Source organism: Parasteatoda tepidariorum, chromosome 1 (genome assembly GCF_043381705.1).
Source record: "Parasteatoda tepidariorum isolate YZ-2023 chromosome 1, CAS_Ptep_4.0, whole genome shotgun sequence".
NCBI lineage: Eukaryota > Metazoa > Arthropoda > Arachnida > Araneae > Theridiidae > Parasteatoda > Parasteatoda tepidariorum.
In genome coordinates, this window is record NC_092204.1 from 42516444 (window position 1) to 42539927 (window position 23484).

Sequence of the window (23484 nt, forward strand, 5' to 3'; positions counted from 1 at the left end):
ATATATATATATATAAGTGAGAAAAACAAAAGAAAAATTTGCTGTAGCGCACCGCTATTAGAAATATAAACTTGGAAAAAAAATATTCCGTTACTTTTTATTTGATGAAATCAGCTTCAATTCAAATTACTACAAATGCAAATAACTGTGATTGAATGCGATATTTTAGACAAAAAACGAAAATATAATTTTTTTTTCTCATAAATGGGTTTTATAACCAAAAATAGCCTCTTCGTAAACAATAAAAAATGAATTAAAAATGAAATACTTTTCCTAAATTAAAATTTCTAAATTTCTATTATATTTTGTGACATTTTGAGTTAAAATGGATTACACAAGCTACTTACATCAATAAATATGAAAATAAATTAACAAAAAATTCCAAATTCAATTGAAAATACAATAAATAATATAATAATTTTTTAATGTAATAAGAATTAGATCCAAGTTAAATTACTTTGCTTCAATGTATTATATAAGTCAAATATATATCTGTAATAAATCTATATGTTCGCTCTGGATGAATAACTTAATTTATGCAAAAATAAAATGTTTCAGAAATGAAAAAATAACGCTCCATATTAATTTGAATTTAAGGTAGCGCCAAAAAAGTTCACTAATGTTAGTTTAATGAATTTTTTATATTTAAAACACATCCTGGAAGAAAATGCGATCTTCGTAAGAAATTAAATAATTTTTTTTTCTGCATTAAAATAGCTGCGGGTTATTACACATTTTAATTTTTTGAAAAACTTCTAGTACTAAAATTTTTTTAAGAAAGTCGTTAGAACTAATTTTTAATTTTTGCAACACTTTAAAACGAAATATAAATTTCCAGTGTTAAATTTTGTTTTTATTTTCATGACATTTTGATTATTAATTAAATTTGCAGACAGGCAAAAGCTTACAAAAAAATAATGACATGATTTTTTTAATTTATTTTTCCAGTTCAAATTACAATTTTCTAGTGAAATTTTTTTTAAATTAAATTATTCAGTACTACAGTAAACATTAAATATTAATTTCAATTGTGTGTTTAAATGCATATCTTACCTTCCAAATTCAAAATTGAGGGGAACAGAGTTCACAAAGCAAAGCGGCTCCTTCAGTACCGATGTGAGACAAAATTGAAATTACTACAGTAAACATTAAATATTAATTTGAATTGTGTGTTTAAATGCATATCTTACCTTCCAAATTCAAAATTGAGGGGAACAGAGTTCACTAAGCAAAGCGGCTCTTTCAGTACCGATGTGAGACAAAATCCCCCAACATGATGAGCTGATTTTTTCTTTCTTCTTTTTGCATGTGAAGTAAGAACCCTTCGAAGTTTGCTTACTTCTGCAGCAGGAACAGATTCCTCCTTTTGTAATTCAATTAAATCTTGAGCAGAACCACTTGGTCCTCGATACCAAGGCATTGTCGATGCCTTTCACTGAGACTAATGTATGTTCCAAACTTTAACGAAATTACTTTTCTCTCCTCCTAATACAGTTCTAGTTCTTTCTCCTAACAAAGTGATATGTCTTCACGAGTTACTTTAAGTAGTATTAACCACACTATAAGCACCAGTATTTAAAGCTAATGTAAGTGATATCGGTATTATACCTTCAGTAGATAACGGTTTAATAAATAATTGCAAACATCAACCATTATTAACATCTCGATGTATAGCATGATTCATTTATTCAGTACGAATAAAATTTGTACTTTGATTTTGAAGCTCGAGAGATCAATTAGAGTTTATTTGAAATTAGAGAATTAAAGAATTTTATTCAAATAACAAGGTTATTTGAATTCCCAATAAAAGATAGAGAGAGAAAAATGTACTGGAATAGTATTAGATTTTTTAAAATTTTTCTTGCTTTACATCTTTCAGAACGAATCATAATCATTTCCAGACATCACTATATTTTTAAATAGATTAGAATTTCTTTTAACTACCTAATATCACATCCTTATATAGCTAAAGAACACAAACTCGATGTGATATGTCACAAATTCGATATATTTGACTTGAAAATAGCACACAACACTTATTGCATTCCTTCAAGACGAAAAAAACTGAAGCGTTTCTAAAATCGATCTTCAGTTTTACATCTGAAGAATATAAATATTAAATAATTTTTCGTTTTTTATGCCTCATTCAATAAAACATTTACGAACTCTAGCGAATAAAAACCGTTTACTTTTGGGAGTACCGTGCAAATTTCAGCAAACATTATTTTCCGTATCGAAATCGTAGCGTTCGCAAAATCTGTAAAAAGTAACGGCCGGCGAAATATAATGAAGTGCTACTAGAAACGAAACTGCCCTCGCCCCGTGCGATCACACGGGCTTTTTGGGCGTGCTAGTATCGGGTGTGCGCGAATCCTCTTCTACCGGGAACCTCTCACTCTATAGGTGGAGGAAGCAGTGCCTTGTTGGGGGTGGTGATAAGACAGGGGATGGCGTAGCCTCGATCCCAGTACAGGTGGAGAAGGAATCGTCCGCTCTCAAAACGGAGGAAATGGCCTGAATGAAAGTCTGTAATAATTTTAATTTAAAGCTTGTGTATAAAGTAGCGATTGGATACTCTGTAAATTGGTTTCATTTCGTTGATCCTTTTCTTGCGTTTGCAATTTGATCAAAACAATTGAACAGCGTGAAAATTAAATTTTAGTTTCTTGTTTTTATTTTGATGTGAATTACACAGTACATGATGTATGATATTGTTGATGATTCAACCAATGATTAAATTTAAAAAAAAACAAGAGGAAGATGATATAAAATAATATCATCGAGACTTAAATGATGCTCAGAATTTTTGTAATTGCTTAAGATTCCTTGCACGACTAATAAATGTATAAACTTTTTTTTACAATTATTTCTAATAGTGTTAAATTGATGCATAGATCAAAACCTGATTTGATGTAAATTTTTGGTTGTAAGATAATTAAATCAAAACTTGTGCAGGGAGTAAATAGACCTTTTATTATTTATTCGTGTAAGTGTATAAGCAAACTGAAATATGTATGTATGGAAAAATCTATAACCATTACATTTATTGCTTTAAAAAATAGTTGTTTCTACTTGAACTGTTTATTATAGGAATGAAGGAAAGGAATTCATTTATATAAAAAAAGTTTCGTTGAGCATTTTGAATGTCAAATAAAGTGAAAATATTAATAAATCTAATAAGAAAACTGACATTTATTTATTATTATTAAAAAATATTAATTGAAAAAAGTAAAGTGCAGACTTCACCTGATTAAAACTTTCATTCGCTCAAACAATATATGATAAAAAACAATAGTTTACATTTTTCAAGTGCTGAAAAACAAGCGCCCATTTTCAAGACATGGCAGATGTGAATGAGAAGAAACAAAAGTAGAATGATTTTTCTCATTCACGTCTAGCAAGTTTTGAGAATATGCTCCTATTTTTGAGGACTTGAAACATATAGACTATTATTTCTTATTTATATATTTTTTAGGCAAATAAAGTTTTTAGTCAATTAATTTCCTACCATTTCATTTTCATGAGGTTATTTAAAAAAAAAACAGATCGTTTAAGTAAAGCGATGCACCACTGTACAATATCATTGTCTATGTAACCACTAAGTTCTCACACCTGTTATAGTTTCAAAATATGATAGCTTGCACAACTGTATTTTCCCAGCCGTAGGTGTTTTCGGAATACAAATGCAAATATTTATCTATTTTAAACTTGATATTATTAGACATTATTCCGTTTCCAGTTTCTTCTTAAAATATACCTCATTATATTTAAATATATAAACATTTTGCTCGACAAATGTTTTTACACAATGCAGACGTCTACCATTTCTCCTCAACATCGGAAATCTTTTATCTATGGCATTTAAATTCAAATGATGATAAGTAAAATAATATTGTAAAATTAAAGTGTAACATGGCGTTAGACTGCCTGAATTTACTGCCTTTTTATAATAATAAAATAGAAACATAATGATAAAATAGAAGCCCTACAATACACAGCTGTTTAAAAAAAAACATTAAATCACATTGGATGACAAAAGGGGAAAGATTGTGTTCATTAGTTCAGAATATTAATATTTTAAACTTACTGAAATATGCGACTTTCTTACTCAAATTTAATTTCATATAAATTAGCTAATTTAGGGTAATATATGGGTGATTCTCACGAAATATGACAATTCACTGTCCCTTGCTCCAAGGTCTAATACTATAATACTAAAAGAACATTTTTTTAAAAAAAATTAATAAATAGAATTGCTGTTAGCATTTTAAAATGACTCTGCACTACCATTGACTGTTTGTATAGTTAAAAAATTTAATTGAACTTCAAAATGTAATTTGCCTGGCATGTCCCAAACAGTGTTTCCAATAATAACTAGCTTCAAAACTTCTCATAAATTTTTCAATGTCTAATTTTTTTTATCTCNATAATATAATATAATATAATATAATATAATATAATATAATATAATATAATATAATATAATATAATATAATATAATATAATATAATATAATATAATATAATATAATATAATATAATATAATATAATATAATATAATATAATATAATATAATATAATATAATATAATATAATATAATATAATATAATATAATATAATATAATATAATATAATATAATATAATATAATATAATATAATATAATATAATATAATATAATATAATATAATATAATATAATATAATATAATATAATATAATATAATATAATATAATATAATATAATATAATATAATATAATATAATATAATATAATATAATATAATATAATATAATATAATATAATATAATATAATATAATATAATATAATATAATATAATATAATATAATATAATATAATATAATATAATATAATATAATATAATATAATATAATATAATATAATATAATATAATATAATATAATATAATATAATATAATATAATATAATATAATATAATATAATATAATATAATATAATATAATATAATATAATATAATATAATATAATATAATATAATATAATATAATATAATATAATATAATATAATATAATATAATATAATATAATATAATATAATATAATATAATATAATATAATATAATATAATATAATATAATATAATATAATATAATATAATATAATATAATATAATATAATATAATATAATATAATATAATATAATATAATATAATATAATATAATATAATATAATATAATATAATATAATATAATATAATATAATATAATATAATATAATATAATATAATATAATATAATATAATATAATATAATATAATATAATATAATATAATATAATATAATATAATATAATATAATATAATATAATATAATATAATATAATATAATATAATATAATATAATATAACATAACTATCCTTATATTATGAACCTTATATTATATATAATATAATATAATATAATATAAGGTTCATATTCTTGTTATGTTCAAAGCAAACCTGAAAGAGTTTATTGTTTGACAGTCTGTAACATTTCTCACAGTGTAGTGTTACTTAAAATTTTTATTTATTGAGACATTATATCTTAATGTGAAATTGTATAGAGGCCTGTTTTAGCCAGGTATGAGTAATGTCATATCGACTTGAAAAGTTTAAATGAATTTTTCATAAATTTATAAGATATTTTTTAGTCTGCTTGCCAATTTTGAAACAAAATATAAGTCAAACACACAGTTTGGTTTAATGTCTCAAAGTGCATCATTATATTTTTTTTACCTGCGTTGAATAGCCAACCCATTTTTAAAGTTGCGTCAAACAATGTTCAACTCCATAGCATTGTAATTTTGTGTCCAACCCAGAAGAAACCTTTTAGGGGAACTAACCCTTATTTGCGTTACATGGAGGGGAAATCCACGAAAACCTCCCACGGTTAGCCCTAAGGCAAAGGATTCTAACCTATCATCTATTTGCCACTGAGGATATTTAACTTCAGTACTGTGGCTAGTGCGAGTTCATACCAACCCATACGACTAATACTCGGGGTGGTATGCATAATCCATACCAATCAAACACAGCTGGGCTCATTGCATCTGACTATACTTCATAGAAGTTTTTTTCCTCCTCATTTTTTATTGATTTAAGTGATTTCATGATTTAATGGTTTACATCCAAAATGAATAAAAATAAAATAATTATGCATGCATTAAAATTTACTTTTAATTATCTAAAATTTCATTTTAAATTTGCTGCCTGGAAATAAGCATTGAAATGATAAATCACTTAAAACCCTTACTAGTTAAAATTTTAAATATTCTATTTAGTCTACTTACATATTAATCAGCTCAATCAAACATGAGTAATTAATTGATCACGATAAAAAAATTTTAGAAACTTTTTTTACACATTTTTTTTCTAAAAAATAAAATATTTTAGTTTTTTTTTGTATAAATTTTATTTGCATAAATGAATGTAAAAAGAAATAAAAAAAATAAAATTAAAAATTTAATAAAATTTTAAATCCACAATTTTGATATACGCTTCATTTAGCATAAAATGTTAAAAATATGAGGTTTTTTATGATTTTGTTTCGAAAAAGATCTTGTCAGACAATAAAATCAGAGTAAACTTCTGCTCATGGCAGTGATTTCTTTCTAAGGATTTCGGAAATAAAAGTAATAATTTAAACCAGAGCTTTTTTGATAAAGTTGTACATCCTCCCCTAAAATGACATATTACCCTTTCAACTTTAACGAGTACTTACTGTAACAAGTTATATAACTGCAGTATGTACTTCATAGTGTCAACTCAGCAATTTATTGCATTGTCATTCGGGATGATTGGGACGTTTTTACGGACATATCAGGAAAAATGTATGGCAGGAAAGTGGGTCAAGCAGTATATTACCTTGTAATTGCCAGGAAAAGTATGAGGGTATTTTATTTTTATACTAACGTTTCAAAAGGATAAAAATCTTTAGAAATATATTATTTATTTATCATGGGTAATTTCTTTTAAAAATAAATTTAAAAAAAATATATTTATAATATATTTTTTAAACATGCATTGTATCAGATTACAATTATTTATAAAATTTTTGGAGAAAGTATAAATCGCATGAATCTCTATATTTATATTTGTTATACAAGCATTAAAATCAATAAAAATAATTACCCAACCATCAGTTTATTGATTTGAAGATTCATGTTTAAAAATTGTGCTATGTTATTATTTGTAAAATTTATATTTTAAAATTCTGTTTATGAGAAAAGTAAAGTAAAGCACTTTCGCTACAGCCCGTTGTAGACATTGGGGGTCATAGAGGTTAGAGTTTTGACAATTTCATGACCAACGCCATGATTGCAGCAAGGTTGCCAGCACGCAAGCTATCTTTACTTCCCTGACAAGTTGGTACCCATTGATCTGAAGCTGGGTGGACTTCAAGTCACCTCTGGGATCAAACCCCAATTCTTCACAATAACAGTGTTTATGAGAAAGCTTAAGAAAAATAAAAGAGAAAAAAAATCACTTGTTTATATAAACTTATGAAAGAATTAGGCTAGTAGAAAGAGTGATTTCCATGAAAGCTCTTTTCATATCTCTTGGTGATTGTAAAAACTTTATGAGAATTTTCAATTATTAATATCCTTACTTTTTTACAATTATAAATATATATTATCAAACGAATATTTTGCAAGGACTATCAATTTATCCAGATCAGCAGTTCCAACAAGTTGTTTCGCGGAACCTTAGAGTGACTTAGAAATATAGCTGGGTCTCTGGAAATTATGATTTTTTTTTAACGAATAATGATTTTAAAATCTATAACTAACAAAATTTAAAAATATATATTTTCAATAGCATTATTTTACACAAATTAAAATAAGGATATGCATTTATAAATTGAAGCAGTAATTCTCATTGCACTTTATAATTAAAAATTAAATAAACCAACTCAAGAAAAAAAATTCTTTGATAAACATTATACCTGTTAAATATAGCTCAGTTTTTGAAAACAAATTTAATTAAAACTCTCTTATTCAATCATAACATAACTAACAACTAGATGAAAACAACCAGACAACATGCCGCTGCAAACACATTGCTTTAACTGCCTAAGTACAAATTTTAAGACTGTTCTTAATAAAACAATTTTTAAAAAAAACTTCTTCCAATTTTTTTTTGGTTAGAAAATTTACAGCTAATGAACTTTATTTATTGTGTCTAGGTTCCACTAAAAGAAGCTTGATCGCTTATGGTTCTGTTGCTGAAAAAAATTTACAACTGCTGATCTAGAGCATTGTTGGTGAACATGATTCAGGTTCTATGCACTGGTTATGCAATTTTTAGTGTTTCCGCAACAGCAAGCAGCACCGACAATCGAGTGTAAGACGTAAAAGTTTCTAGCCTTAAGAAATCAGTTGAACGTTGAGCTCTAATACACCTTGAACCAATATATATCATGCAAAATTAATGTAATCCTCATAACGTGTTAAATTGAATCACGTGTTCATTTAAGTAGAACCATATTATTATATAATCATGTTTAATATATACGATAATATGATTCAGATTATCATCATCTTAAGGTTGCTTAAAATATGAATGGAATTATAGTTAAACATGTTCATAAAATTCTAAAAGAGCTTGGATATACAAGATTGTAAAATAAATCAATTTCACGTATAAACACATAAAAACCAATAATTGTTAACATTAAATGTAATTCGATTTGTTGTGAATACGGGGAATTTATACATACATGTTAAAATATTGTGATACGTAAGAATATCTTACAGTATGGTGATGATTCTGGTTTCTGTATGGTGATAATTCTGGTTAATAAAAACCAGATGTAGGATATCTAAACCATTAACTACGTAATTCTTCCGTCCATGCGGTGATTGTATACCCGGAATTCCGGTTTTCTGTAATAGTTAAAATTACCGCACATTTAGCAAAAAATACAAAACTGAAGAGTAAATTTAACCGAATAAATAGTTTCTACGTTATTCTCAGAGGTAGAAAGATAAATTTACCATATTTTATTTCATAATATAAAATTATATTTTATTGTGAATATTACCAAAAGCATTACCAAAGTACTGACTGCGGTAAAAAATACCATGCTTTTTGGTATTCCCATAAAGCCAGAAAAACTGAAAATTTAACCATATTCTGATTGTTTTGATCATGCTTTTTTCTCATTGATAAGGACATTTATATCTATTAATCCCGGATATTTTTAGAAAACGAAAAGAATTTATCCCTTTCAGAATTTTTTTACGCTATGTAACTAGAAAATTTTTTTTATAAAAAATGCAGAAAGTTAATGTAAAACCTGGTGAAATGATAAATCTAAATATTGTCTAATATTGAAAACATTCATTTAGTAAGGTTTAGTATGTGCCTGCCAAAAGTATGGCATTGCTGATTTGCGTAACACATGGTACTGGCATTTGAAATCGAAATCCAAGAAGGCATGAATTGTAGTAAACATTCGTGAAAGAGCTATTTATGCATGATTAAACCGGAATCCTCGTTTTGATTACATTTCTTTATGTAATCGAAAATAAGCATGTCATATTTTTCGTATTACATTTAGAAAAATAAACTAAAGCATTATGTTTTGGTCTTTAATAAAAACGTTTATAATATAAAAGACAAAAAAATAAGTTTACATCAATGTAGAAAAACTTATTTCATAATAAAATATGTAACTTCCCACTTGATCAATATATATATATACTTCAAACAGAAATATTTTGAATTCCAAAGCATTAAATTATTACTTATAAGGAAGATATATAAATTATTAGTTTATAATTCAATAATATTTGGAAATTATTATTAATAACCACAATTATTTTTATTAACTCTTTCTTTTTCATACATATACACTATCACTCTATAATTTCATTACCTGCACTTTTTTTTCTAATTTTCGTTAAAAGCATGCAAAATGCAGTATTGCACGGTATTATTCACGTAGTTGTTGTCTGTGTGTTGCTTTATTTCAGTTTTATATTAGTACTTCTTCATAGTGAAGAATAAAAATGCATTTCATTGTCTTAAAACAAAAAATTAAGAGCAAATTAAATTGTATTTGTTCACTGCATTATTTTATGCACAATATGCATGAAGCAAAAGAGGGGTTGGCCATCCCAGATTTCAGGCTACAACTACTTTGAAATAACTTGGACAATCCCATGAGGGGAAGTATGCATCAAAAGACCTTAACAATTAATTCAAATATTAATACTTAATACTTAATAATTAACTTAAATAATTAATTTAAAATGCAATTGAATAAAAAATTTTGAACGTGAGTGAGTTAGATCGTGGTTAAAAGTGGTAATATTAACCTATTAAAACCGTAAAAAAAATCCAAGTAACCTTTGCCCAAACAAAACAATTAAAGCAATAAAAATAAAACATAAAATATGCGCGAATAAGCCACCTAACATAATATTTAACATTAAATATATATCAACAATATTGTTTTCTTGTCATTGATACCTCATTTAAAGAAATCAATATCAATTCTTTCTTTTTTTAATATTTACGCATTAACTAGGCTGATGAAATACACTATACTAGACCTGAGAATAACCACTCGCTACGTTGCTAGTCAAAGAAAAAAAAGGTGGTGACTTCAGCAACCGAAATTTCTGTTCCATTTTTTTTCTTCATTTTTTATGAAATTTGCTTAATGATAAAAGTATATCAATGCAGAAAGACTCTGGTAAACAGAATTTTCATTGAAATATCCAACATCACCATTCGCGATTTCGATTCTACAGAATCTATCAATTTATGTTGTAACGATTCATGTTGATGACGAGGTTCTTTACACTTCACGTATTTCAAAATTGTAATGCAAACAATAAATGTATTTCACCTCCCCAAAATATTTTTAAATAAATTTCTTTAAAGTCCATATTAAGTAAGTTTAACTAAGTTTTGTCATATATTTATATTATTTTTATTGTCGAATTAAATTTTATTTTAATAATAATTTTGTGATATGAATTTTCTTTTTTAAAAAATGCAAATAATTCATTCCAAAAAATGTGCAAAATGCTGCTATTAAATGAAAAGAACCTATCGATATCAGTTCCCGACTTATAAGGTTTGAGAAAAAAGTGGCTACTAGGTTATTAGAGTGTGCTAGGCACTGGCTGCTTACTGAAAAATTAAATTTTCAGATGTATTTTATACTACGTTAATACTTCAGATAATTTACTATAAATATACTTTTTAAGATGCTATAATCTAATTACATAAAAGTAAATATATTGAAAGTGAATTTTTTCTCACAATGAAAAAATACATCAGTAATTTAATGCCACAGTATAAATAGAAATGTTTTGCTCCATTCATTCAACCTTTTGTTCCACAATACAAATGTCGTTTGATATAATTGCACTGACAGGGCAATCTCCGCTAATAAACATATAGTATCATGATGAAATGAAATAATAAATTGTCTATTCATGTAAGAGTGATTCATATTGATTTCTGCAGCTTTGAAAATATCCAGAGACCGGAAGTCAAGACTAAACTCAACTAATAAATCAAATAATCAAAACACTTACTGATTGATTGACTGACTGAACACTTACTGAAACCATTGAGACATTATATTGGACATACATCTTGTTTGATTGGAATGGTTATAATTTATTAAAATAAGAATGCTCTTTATACGTATAGTCTGTTTTTTTTTGTACTTTTTTTCTGCGTCCTTAGATGTTTTTATTTAAATGAAAAGATAGCTAACTTGTATTTGATAAATAGCTTTGACCCAAAGAAAATGTGTTTTTAGATTTGATGATTTTTAAAATATTTAACACTTTGAACATGTTTCAACTCATTACTTTGAAGAAATAATATTTAAACTAAATCTGTGCACATCCTCTAACATCACATCACACGTGAACTTAATATACAAAAAATTTAAAATAAAAAAAACTCAAAATCTTACTGTTTTAATAATATTATTTTGAATGAATTTGTAAGTTTCTATATTATTCTAAGATATTCAAATGTTTAAATGAAGTCACAAGCTTTTAAAACAGCCAAAACTACTTAATTTATTAACAAATCTGGTTATCTAAATATCATTATTTTAATTATTAAATGTAGGTACTGTGGGTTAAAATGACTAACCGCATTTTAAACTTTTTCTGAAAAACGTTTTTGGTGAAAAATATCGCGACTTTTACGTTGGCGATAAGCTGTTTATTTGTTATGTGCTGAGATCTAGTAAAAATTCCGTTAACTTTTAAAAATCCTGAAATAGTACATAAGAACAGAATACTGAGGGAACTTGACAAAATTTTCTCTTCTGAAAACAGTGGCTTCAATTATAATGGGAGATCCTCCCTACAAAAGTCAGAAGTTTTCTGCTGCCATAGAAGCAATCATAATTCAATTCTTAAAAAGGAAGAATCGAACAAATTATATAATTCTCACAAACTAAGCCAATGCACAACGCATACCTTTTGAAATTCTGCTTTAAATGACTTATTTCCGCAACCACAATGATCAAATTTACGTCAGTTTGGGGTCTGGAGGAAATCTCGGGAACGCTGGCCAGTAAATTTATAAAATCCTTTCAATTATAGTTCACTTATTCACTGCGTTTGTAAATAGTTCAACACGCACAAAATTCAAAAAATAAACCATCAACCACATAAATTTCTTTTATCTGTGAAATTCAAGGAAAATATTTAAATTAGTTTCGAAAACTGGTTTTCATAAAATATTTTCATGAAAATAATTTTTTTTAATTTAATAGTTAAATAGAAAAATTATTTTTAAGTAAAAAATATATTTGAGTTTTTATTTTTTAAATTTTCCATTTAGTTCTCATTTAAATTTTTCTTTTCTTTTTTGTTTGTTTTTTCATTCTTGTCAAAATAGGATATATCGTAGACCTTTAAGAATTTCCTTATCTAAAAATCAAAAAAATAAACCCTGAAAATATAGTTAGGCCCACAAAAAAGTTATAACTCATATTTAATTCTATGCAAATCTTCATAAATAGAACAATATTCAAGTTTCATCCATTTAAAAAATTATTTTGAGATATGCATTTAACGTCAATAAAAATTAATTTTCTAACTATGCAAACTATATCAAAGATATGCAATGCAAATATTTAAAGTCAAGCATAAAAGTCTGAAGTAGGAGCAGAATTAAATTCACAAGGTGAGTAAAATGTATTAAATTGAAACAATAATAGAAATTTAATGTAAATTGAGATTAGTAATTCCATAGAAGAGGTGAGCTTAGTAAAAGGAATGTAAAGGGAATTCTTATTAAATGAGAAATTTCTAAAACAACATCATTTAACTTCATTTCATCAAAATATTCAATACTTAATTGATTGAATAATATCTCGCTGCTGAGGAAATTTCTCATAGAAAGTAAATTATATCCATCTAAGCTTTTTTATATTCCTTTGATGAAAATCTTGAATAAAGTATTATTTAATAATGAATCCAATACTGGGAAGAAATCACTAAAAATGTGATATGTAGTGATAAATATTTAAACTTAATTAATCAGAATATTCAAGAAATAATTGATTCAATAGCAAGACAAATATGCAAAAGTACACTTTAATGAAACCACCCGATTCATTTAAATCTTGGGCAATGAAATAAAATATGAAAAACTCTTTAACCAATTAATTCTGTATTTAAATCTAAGTTTCATTTTTCTTATGTGTCTAATAGTGTCTGCTTCACTTTCATGAATTATTTATTAATGAATGAAAACTGAAAATTAATGTTAAAAAGAATAAATAGACTAGTATATATGATTCAATTCCAGGAAATATGAAGATATTGAAATTATTGTGACATCTTTTTTTTAAAAAAAAATAGCTATTGTACCTGTCTAAAGAATTGTGTCTTTATATCTGCTAGCAAAATTCTCCATAGTTGTTATTAGAACTTGTCACATTCTATATAAAAACTTTAGTTGAAACTTCAAAGTCTTTATGACAAGAGCGTCTAAAATGACTCAGTGTTCCGTTGTAACTTTGAAAAATTTAAGGTGATTGCTATGAAACCGTTTCTAATTGGAAATGTTCCTAGAAGTGAAGTTTCAATTTTCCTCATTCTATGTTTTAGAAGGAGAAATATCGTCAGTTACGAAAATCAATAACGAGTTTCAAAACGGTAGTATAAATTTTAAAGGTAAAGATGCAATACTTCTGTACCATATAATGCTCAGCAAGTTTTATTTTTATTGAAAATAATAATATTTTTTACTGTCTAATGCACATTCCAATTTTAAATAGAACCACATAAAACGATAGTTTTTAAAAACTAGAATACTTTTTAATTCTTAACGACGCGTTTTAATTCGGAATATTCTTCTTGTATTAAATCTGAAATATTTATTTCGTAAATGTTTTTGAAATAATATCTCTTTAAATTATTATTTTTTTTCTGCTGTGTTATATTTTTATAATTTTGTGAAAATCAGAAATATTTTTTGGAAGTTTGCTTAGAAATGTTTCATTTTACTAGAAATTTTTGTTTTTGATACTAGATGGCACCATAAGAATTCAATGTGTTTTGTAATGCTACATTTAAATAAATACATCATAATAAGATTTTTACTAATATCAAATGATAAATATTTCATAATATAAAAATGAATGATATTATTCAAATTTTATATGAAATAACTGTTGATTGAAATATGTGTTAATGATAAATCAGTAACGTAACGTTCAGAGCAAAACGAGAACATCTGATACTTCGAATTATAACTTAAGTTTGGAATCAAGCCAAATACAGAACCATAAAATACTATATCATTAAACAGCTGTGTATTATAATAATGCTGAATATAGGAAAGCCCGTACGAAATCTTTAATGGGCCAAATATTTAAAAAATTGTTTGACAAACATTGCATAATAGTAAATATTTTATGTATGAAAAACAAATTACACATGATTAAAATTATTGTTTTCAGTAATTAACGCAACTTACAAGTTAATTTTTCAACTTGAACTCATTACTTGTAAACGCGTTACTTTCATATGAAACTATTTAATCAAGGTGGCACCAACTTACGTATATAATTATGGAATAAGAAATTATTTTGTTTTATAATAATTTATTTATAATTTTAAATATTCATTCTCGCGATAGTCAATGGCGAAAATACGAACTTAATACTTTGTTTCTGATACTTAATGCAGCCTTATTCGAACCATTTTGAAATTTGCTTCAAGGATTAAGTACTTCAGTAAAAAATATCCAATACAAATTTAATGTTATATCTACCTATTTAGATACATTTTTATGAAATTGATTTCCAATTATAGCTCGCTGAAGGTGTGATCAATCATGTCAGTTTTTTTCTTCTTTTTCTCAAAAAATAGATATTCTTTTTATAATGCTACATTTTTCATGTATCGTATCAAAATAATTTTTTCTTTCTATTTTTTTAATGTTACGCTTTTAAGATATCACTTTACTAAATAAATATAATTTGATTTAAGTAAATGACTAAAGTTAGATTAGATCTTTGATAAGCAATCAAGTTTGAGAAAATTAATTAGGGTAGAACTGAGATAGATGGCCATAGTTCATTTAAATCGACATAAAAAAAAACTAGGAAAGGATATACACTAAATGTTTATTCATATTTTAAATTCTCATACATGTTAACAGATTTTGAACAAAAAATACTGGAATATTGTAAACAACATATGAAACAAAATAGTTTGAAATTAAACTAACTAGTGTCTATCTGTTCCAAATGTTAGAGTAGAATGGTTATCTAAAGAAGTTGTTAGGAAGTGGAAAGAATTGAAGTTAAAATATTGAAAATAACACATTTCATAGACTTTACCATTAGAAACTTACAATGAGCAGTAAGGAATGAATTTTTTCTTGAAAAATAAGTAAAAATAATCAAATAAACAAACTCTAATGAGGCAGATTTAATCAATCACTTTCGAAGCAACTTTACTACATTTTGGCAAAGGTTTTCAAAATTTATACATGTTTCATAGAGTCATTGTATGCACCCTATATATATTATTATTATTATTAGTTGCAGTATTATATTCTTCTCCACATCTAACAAACTGATATTCTGAGTTTATAGAATTGGATAATATGCAGGGTTCTATCGGATAATATGCTTGATTTTTAGTATAGCAAAGTAGTAAGCAGGGTGTGTATGATTCACGGTAATTTGAGTCCTAATAATTTTAAGAAAGCGGTTTTAATACTGTAGTAAAAAACAGTACTTCTTTTTATTCACTTTAACCTTAAAATTACGAAACAGAACCAAACCAAATGAAAAAACTTCACAAACCCAGAACTCTTAAAATTATTTATTTTTTTTTTGAAAAATTAAGCGTGGTGATTACAACACATTTACTAAAATGCATCCTAGATTCTAATTTTCTCTAACTATTTTTAAGCTTTTAAAGGACCCTACGATCCTTGATGTGTTAATATATAGTAATGAAAAGCGGCCATTGTTGCTCGATTTTTTGTGGCTCTCTCTCCAAAAGCTGATGATGAGATAGCCACCTATTTATTAGAATAACTTCATTGTAATATTCCTTTGCTTTTTATTCAGGAACAGAAATTGAAATATATATGTTCTTTAAAGGGATAGCTGGATGAAAAAAATATTTGATCTACGCATTGAAAAACAACAGTCCCATGAAATAATTGACCCCTAAATAAAATAAAAATTTAAATTTTACATAATTTTTTGTGTCATGAAAAGCAATGCTTCGTCCAAACTGATAAACAAGTAAAAATGATTTCTACGAAACAACTACAAATGCTGCAATATAGTAAAAGATATCTGAGATATTTAAGCTGAGATATTTAGATATCATCGCTCCTCTATGACAATATAGCCTATAGAATTACCCCACTAAAACATTTGCCATATTGTTAACTGTTTGCGAAAAAATGATAAATGTTATAGCAATAATATGGAAAATTTTGATAGTAAGATATATATAAATATTCACCATTATTAGTTCTTTTATTGAATTAGATATTTTATTCATAATAAATTTTTTATTTCAGATTCATAAACACTTTTAAATGGTATATAATTGTAATACTGTCTAGAAACAGGAATAAACACAAGATATTGCAAAATTTTCTATAAATTCTTCAAAAATATTTTTTTCCCAATTGAAACAAGCAATTTCGAACATTCTTGATGTTAATTGGGCCATTGTAATTCTATTTTTTAAATGGTGTCTAGATTTTTCTAAATAAAAATAAGACTATAAAGTCTTAATACCATGGTTATTTAATGATATTCTTAGCAAATAGTAGACATAGATAAGTTAAAATTTACTGTATGATACATATTTAGAATGGCAATTTAGTATTTTGATGCATGTTCAAAGTAGTAACGTTTGAAATCATGCTATTATTTTAACAGAAAATAAATTAAAGTAAGTAATTTAAGCTTATTTATCTAATTATAAAATAATCTTTTAAGCATTTAGTTGTGTTCATATGTTTATATGTCCGTAACAAATGCCATTTTCATGCGCATAAAGTATAGAGTTGTCAAAATCATAAAACGCACAAAACTTTGATAGTTATTTTTTATGAATTATTTAAAATGATCCCATGTCATGACATTAAATGAAACAAGTATATTTTATTTAAAAATAAACATGTATTGCGAAAGCAATGAATATTTAGTGCACATAACATAGCATCAGTGGAAGTCAGAATTTACTGTTGTTGCGGTGACTCGATGTTTCCCTATATCAATAAATAAAATTTATTTTTAATGTAAATAACGTTATGCATTGTACTTCATTTGTAATGTACATAACATAAAGTCGGTGATATTGCTTTTTGACAATCAGGCAAACTCCACAATGCATGTACATATTTCTAACCTTGCTATGAATTAAATTTTTGAGCAATTGAAGAGTAATATATGCTTAACTAATGCTGATGAAATGATATTTTATGCAAACACGAAATTTCGACAACAAATAAATATTTCATTTACCATGAAGGACATGAAATTACAGAAATGTGAGGAAAAAAATGTTTAATTTGAATATTGTAAAACGAGTGTTCGTCGTTCGTAATAAACTGCTTACAAATGTATTGTAAAAAGGTTTAGAACATTAATTTTCCAAAGCAACTTAGTTTTAATAATATATTTTAGATTATCATTATTCTGGATCTTGCTTTAACATTTTATGAGGCCAAAATTTAAAAAAAAATGCTTAACATTCTCATAAAGCTGTTTGTAAATAAATTGTTTGATGTAACATAGTCTTTAATGAAAAGGTAATTCCGAAATAATTATCGTCAATTTTAAAAGCTATTTAAATGATTTTGGAAAGAGATAAAAATATGCAGTTTATTGCATTTTGCATAAAAATCTTTTCAACCACCTGATCTGATTACTATCAAAACTAAAAGATTTTTCCAATCACTGATCATTTTTGGAACACCAGGTACATTTCTTAATGCAGTTCTTATAAAAAAGTCCTCTTTATCATAAAAATAAATTGTATAAAGAATGTTTTATGAGTTTAATTTTTAAATCCTTTTTTACATTACATTGCGTTTGTAATTTAAAAATTTTATTTCTTTGTTCTTTACAAAATTTACAGTTCAAAAATAGAATTTTTGTGAAATGCATTCTTTTAACGCATTTTGGCACTTTTTGAGTAAATAACAAAATAAATATTTTCTTAAAATATTTTTAATTGTCTTCGTCTAATATGTATTAATACCAGTTACAAAGAAGAAATGCAAACCAAAATAGAAATTCGCTGCGCATTTCCACGAAACAAAAGTCAGGGAAATACTAATTTGTCTTTTTTTAGCGAAATACCAAAACATCGAAATACTTTTATGAAAGTATAGACAATAAGCTTAAATCAGTACCTGAATAATAATGCACTGAGAAAAAAAAAGTATGTTCTAAAGTACCAGAGTGTGACAAAGTTTTCCGTATTTCTGGTTCCATGGGAACACCTAAAAACTTGTTAATTTTTACCGAAATGCTTTGGTAATAATTTTAGTAAAACTAACCATAAAATATTATGTTATAATGCGTGATTAAATTCGTAAGTGTGGAAAAATGTGGTAATTTATAACGATATCTTAGAGCAATGCATAAAAACTATTTATTCTGTTTGTCTTTTCAGTTTTGCATTTTCTACTAAATGTTTGGTTATAAGAACTATAATTTCGAAAGCCCAAATTTCCTGCAAACTTTTACCATGTGAACGGAAAAATTACCAAAATAGTTTATAAACACCTTATATTTTGATTTTATTTCCCAATTTTTTTAACCAGAAATGTCATTACTATACAGTACTGCAATTTTAGCAGAATTGTATTTTCCGTGCAGTCCTTAAAACATTTCATTGACTTAGTATTTTATCTTGATCAGGTGCTAGATTGCTTTCTAATATTTAGGGTGCCCGTACTTTGTCTTTATTATATAAATCCATATTTTACAACAAAATAATATTACATGTAAAAATAATACTAAAAATAATTGAAATGAAAATAGTTCTAAATAGTTCTGGAAAAATATGAACAATATTTAATACATATGTCTACACTTATATTTATTTCACTGAGTAAATCCTGAATTCAATTTCTCTATAAAGCATGTTTTTAATGAATCCAATACCGATTGTACTTATAAATATTGACTCTTCTGCCATTGTTTTCTCTATAATTATTTTTAAACTATGTTTTTACAATAATTATCAAAAAATACATATCATATTAAAAATAAGAAGATGAGAATGTCTATGCTTCTTATATTTCTTATATTATATTTCTTATATTATCCTATTACCTGTATATCTGTATCTACAAAATCTGTATTTCCGAAACATATTTAGAAAATTGGTTTAAATGAAAAAGTTAATATTTAAATTTCTTTCTTTTATTTAGATAAAAAAAAAGTATTACTTTATTTGTATAAATACATTTAAGAAAGGGTATTTACCGAGAAAGTTTTTTCAAGCACTATAAGCTATTTAGAAAAATGTTATTTCCACGGAAAGTATTTTCTCAGATTCCATAAGAAGGAATGATATTGAACTTAAACCAGTTCAATAGAATTAAAGTACGAGCTTGCTTGCTCCAAGAAATCTTTAAGCACACTCCATTAGCAAAATTCATTAAAGTCCGAAAGTGCATTAACGGTATTGGTAAACGTTAATCCAATGAATGCGAGCGCTTATGAAATTAAAAATACGTAAACTCTCAGCGTTTTGCGTCTAGACGATCCCTTTCCTGCAAATGTTATGTAAGCCATCATAATCAGGCGCTGAAGAGTGCTGAAATGTTTCCCTATTAATGGTATGGAGCTCAGGAGAGGTAATTCCAAAGATGGAAAACTTATATGGGCTCAGATATGATACGAAGAAAATTGCATTTGCTCTGCCCCAACACGCCAGTGCAACTTTTAAAAATTAAGAAACTTTCCCTTTCGTAAAGTAACATTTTCTTCTGTTTATATTATTATTTCGGAAAATGTTAATCGTGAGATCTGTTGCTTAAAGTTCAAGTAGTATTTAGATACTGTTCATAAACCTCATTAGTTTTAAAATGTAAAGAAGCACTTCGCGTACTTAAGTGTACGTGAATGAGATCGCATTTTAAGATTCACTCCCGTGTCTGCTTTGTTTAGTTTATCCAAGTTGTAACAGACTTATTAATTTATATGTATGTTTACATTGTATTGATTAGTTTTAAAGAATATTCTAAAAACTAGGTTTATCTTTGTCAAGTAAACATATTAAGTTTTGTTGATTTGAAGTCTGATTTTTAGCTTTGAAAACTCGTTTGGTTTTATTACCTGTAGAATTTTGTAGAACGAAATAGATGGTGCCATTGAAAAAACAGGATACACACCCTCTGCAATAAAAATCCGCTTGATTTCAAGCAGACTTGATGATATTGGCAAGTGGCATTAGTAACTACAATGTTGTATCATCTAAATCTGGGACAGAATTATTGCTTTGAGTAACTGATTAAATTACTTCTAGAACTAGTACTTTAGTTACTGCAAGTATCTTTATTCCTGCCTTAGTTACTGATGCGTTACTATTTTGACTTAAATTATTTTTTGTTATTTAAATTTTTTACTACACTGTAAAATGCTTATAAACTCTAAAAACTATGGTGCAGTACTTGGTGTCGAAAACTCTCGAAATTGTGTGACTGATCACTCACTTTATTTCAAGTTAATACCGAATCGAGTGTCCTTACATACTTTAAAGGTTGTAGTTAAATCTTAACACCAATAAATGATAAAACTTACTTTAATCTGTAGTGCTACTTAATAAGTGCGTGCCTAAAAATAAGTGCATATTTATATTATTTAACTAAATTTTTGTGTAAAATAATGGCAGGACATGTATTTAAACTAGCCTCAGTGGCGTGACAGCCCATAGAGGGCCAAGGCCTACTGTGCCCATCTCAGTTTTCTTGACCTTGGGCTCTGGGGTGCAGGAGCAGATGGTCAGACGAACGCGGAACCCCCAGTGCTTAGTTCCCAAGCATGCTTGGTACTCATTTATCGACCCACTGAAGGGATGAAAGGCTGAGGCAACCTTTCCCGGTCCAAGGATCGAACCAGGGACCTGTAGCATGACAGCGCAAAGCGCTACCACTCAGCCACCGGGCGTCGGTCATGTATTTAACATATAACAAATTTGAACCAATATTAGAAATATAATGGAGAATAATTGTGCAATTTGAAGAAAATTAACAATTTGGCTGCCAAGGTAATGGTTTGGTTATATGAAGTGTACTTATTGTCAGATTTAATCTTCATAACTGATTGATAAGAAATAATAGATAAGAAAGATAAGTGTACATGCTTGATTAAAACTAATNTTGCTCTGTTACAATCGTACCCTGTTACAATTGACCCCACTCTCCCCTACTTATTGTCAGATTTAATCTTCATAACTGATTGATAAGAAATAATAGATAAGAAATAATAGATAAGAAAGATAAGTGTATATGCTTGATTAAAACTAATTTTGTTTTAAGAAATATTGTATACATTCATCCTAAATGTATAGCTATTACTTTAAATTGTATCGTAAAACAACTTAACTGATTCTTATATGTAACATGTCTTACTTTAATTATAAACTTTAGTGTTATAAATAACAAGCATGGTGGCGACTACTTACACCAAGTAGTTTAAATAACTGTTTTGGTACTTCACAGCACCATTAACTATCTTTGACTCTTGGTGTAGAGGAACACTTAGTGGAGCACCACTTTAGTGCAAAGAAGTTGCACCATTCTTGGCTGAGATTTACTAAAATATTTTACTTTGTAAATAGAAACATGATACTCGTACTTTAAAATTGTTTCTAGGTTTTTCCCTACACCAGGAGCTATTCGTGATTTTGGTACAGTGGAACACAGCTTTAATGTTAGTAGTTGCCACTATTTTTGGATTAGATGCAAGAAAAAAAATCCGTATTCTAATCGAGAAAGTTGCATTTTTTACAAATTTAAGAAATAGTATTTTAATTAAAAGAAACTTAAAAATTTCAATTTTCATCTTTTTAAAAAGCCCTACGCCTGAATTATTATTTTTCTGATTTCAAATAATATGGGTATTGTATCATTGTATTGCGATCACGTTATTTCACTTCAATATTTTTTTAATTTAAGCGCTGAATAGCGACAAGGAGAAGAAAAATGTTTTAATACAAAGAAGATAAAAAAAACTCACTAAAATGTTGTATTTGTTTTCAACAAATCTCAAATAAATCCATTTAACACCATGAAACACATTTCATTTTACAACTCCACATTTCATTCAATCGGAACAGGAAACAAATCATTTGAGATCTTGGATCAGCTGCCTTGAAAGCCAAAACAATCTCCAAAGGTTTTCTCCGTGTTGAAATCGAAAAGCAATGCAAATGGCACTGGAAACAAGCAACAAAAAATAAAAACAGAACCGATAGAAGAAGAATGTTAGGTAGTTGATGGCTTCTCACACAGATACATAAAAACACGGAAAAAGAAATTCAAAACGTTTGTGTAGTTCCCAGTGTTACCATTGATCAAGAAACATAACTTTTCTTTTTCTTCATTTCTCTTCAGTGTGGGCTCTTCTCACAAAATCTTTTTCCGAGAAAACATTTTTTGCTGTTTTTCCTTTTCATTTACAGGAGGTTTTTACTATCGGACTGAACTTTAAAAAAAATGCTCATATGCGTCTTTAATTTGCAGAAACTGTTTTGAGAAAAATGTTTTTTCTCCGCAGATCTTGGTTTATAATAAATGATCTGGTAGTTATACAAAAATATTGTAATATTTTAAACGTATGTAGTATTTATTAATACGCAATATTACATGTGATATTGCATGTAATTTCATAAATATTACATGTAATATTGCATGTATATTGCATGTAATATTTATTATTTTTGTGGTTATTTTTAATGTTTAAAAAAT

General features: G+C 26.5%; 1 protein-coding gene across 7 annotated transcripts in view; it reads right to left on the reverse strand.

Moving 5' to 3' along the window:
- Positions 1 to 23484, reverse strand: part of LOC107436145 (GTPase-activating Rap/Ran-GAP domain-like protein 3) — a 563687-nt gene that overhangs the window by 287964 nt on the left and 252239 nt on the right. For 2 of the 7 annotated variants that reach the window (XM_016047729.4, XM_071179203.1), the window contains exon 1: positions 1191 to 2481. The exons of the other annotated variants lie outside the window; for them this stretch is intronic. In XM_016047729.4, coding sequence (XP_015903215.1) covers positions 1191 to 1420 — 230 coding nt within the window. In that variant the 5' untranslated portion in view covers positions 1421 to 2481. Of the gene's footprint in view, positions 1 to 1190; positions 2482 to 23484 lie in introns of those variants that run through there. 7 annotated transcript variants of the gene reach the window in all.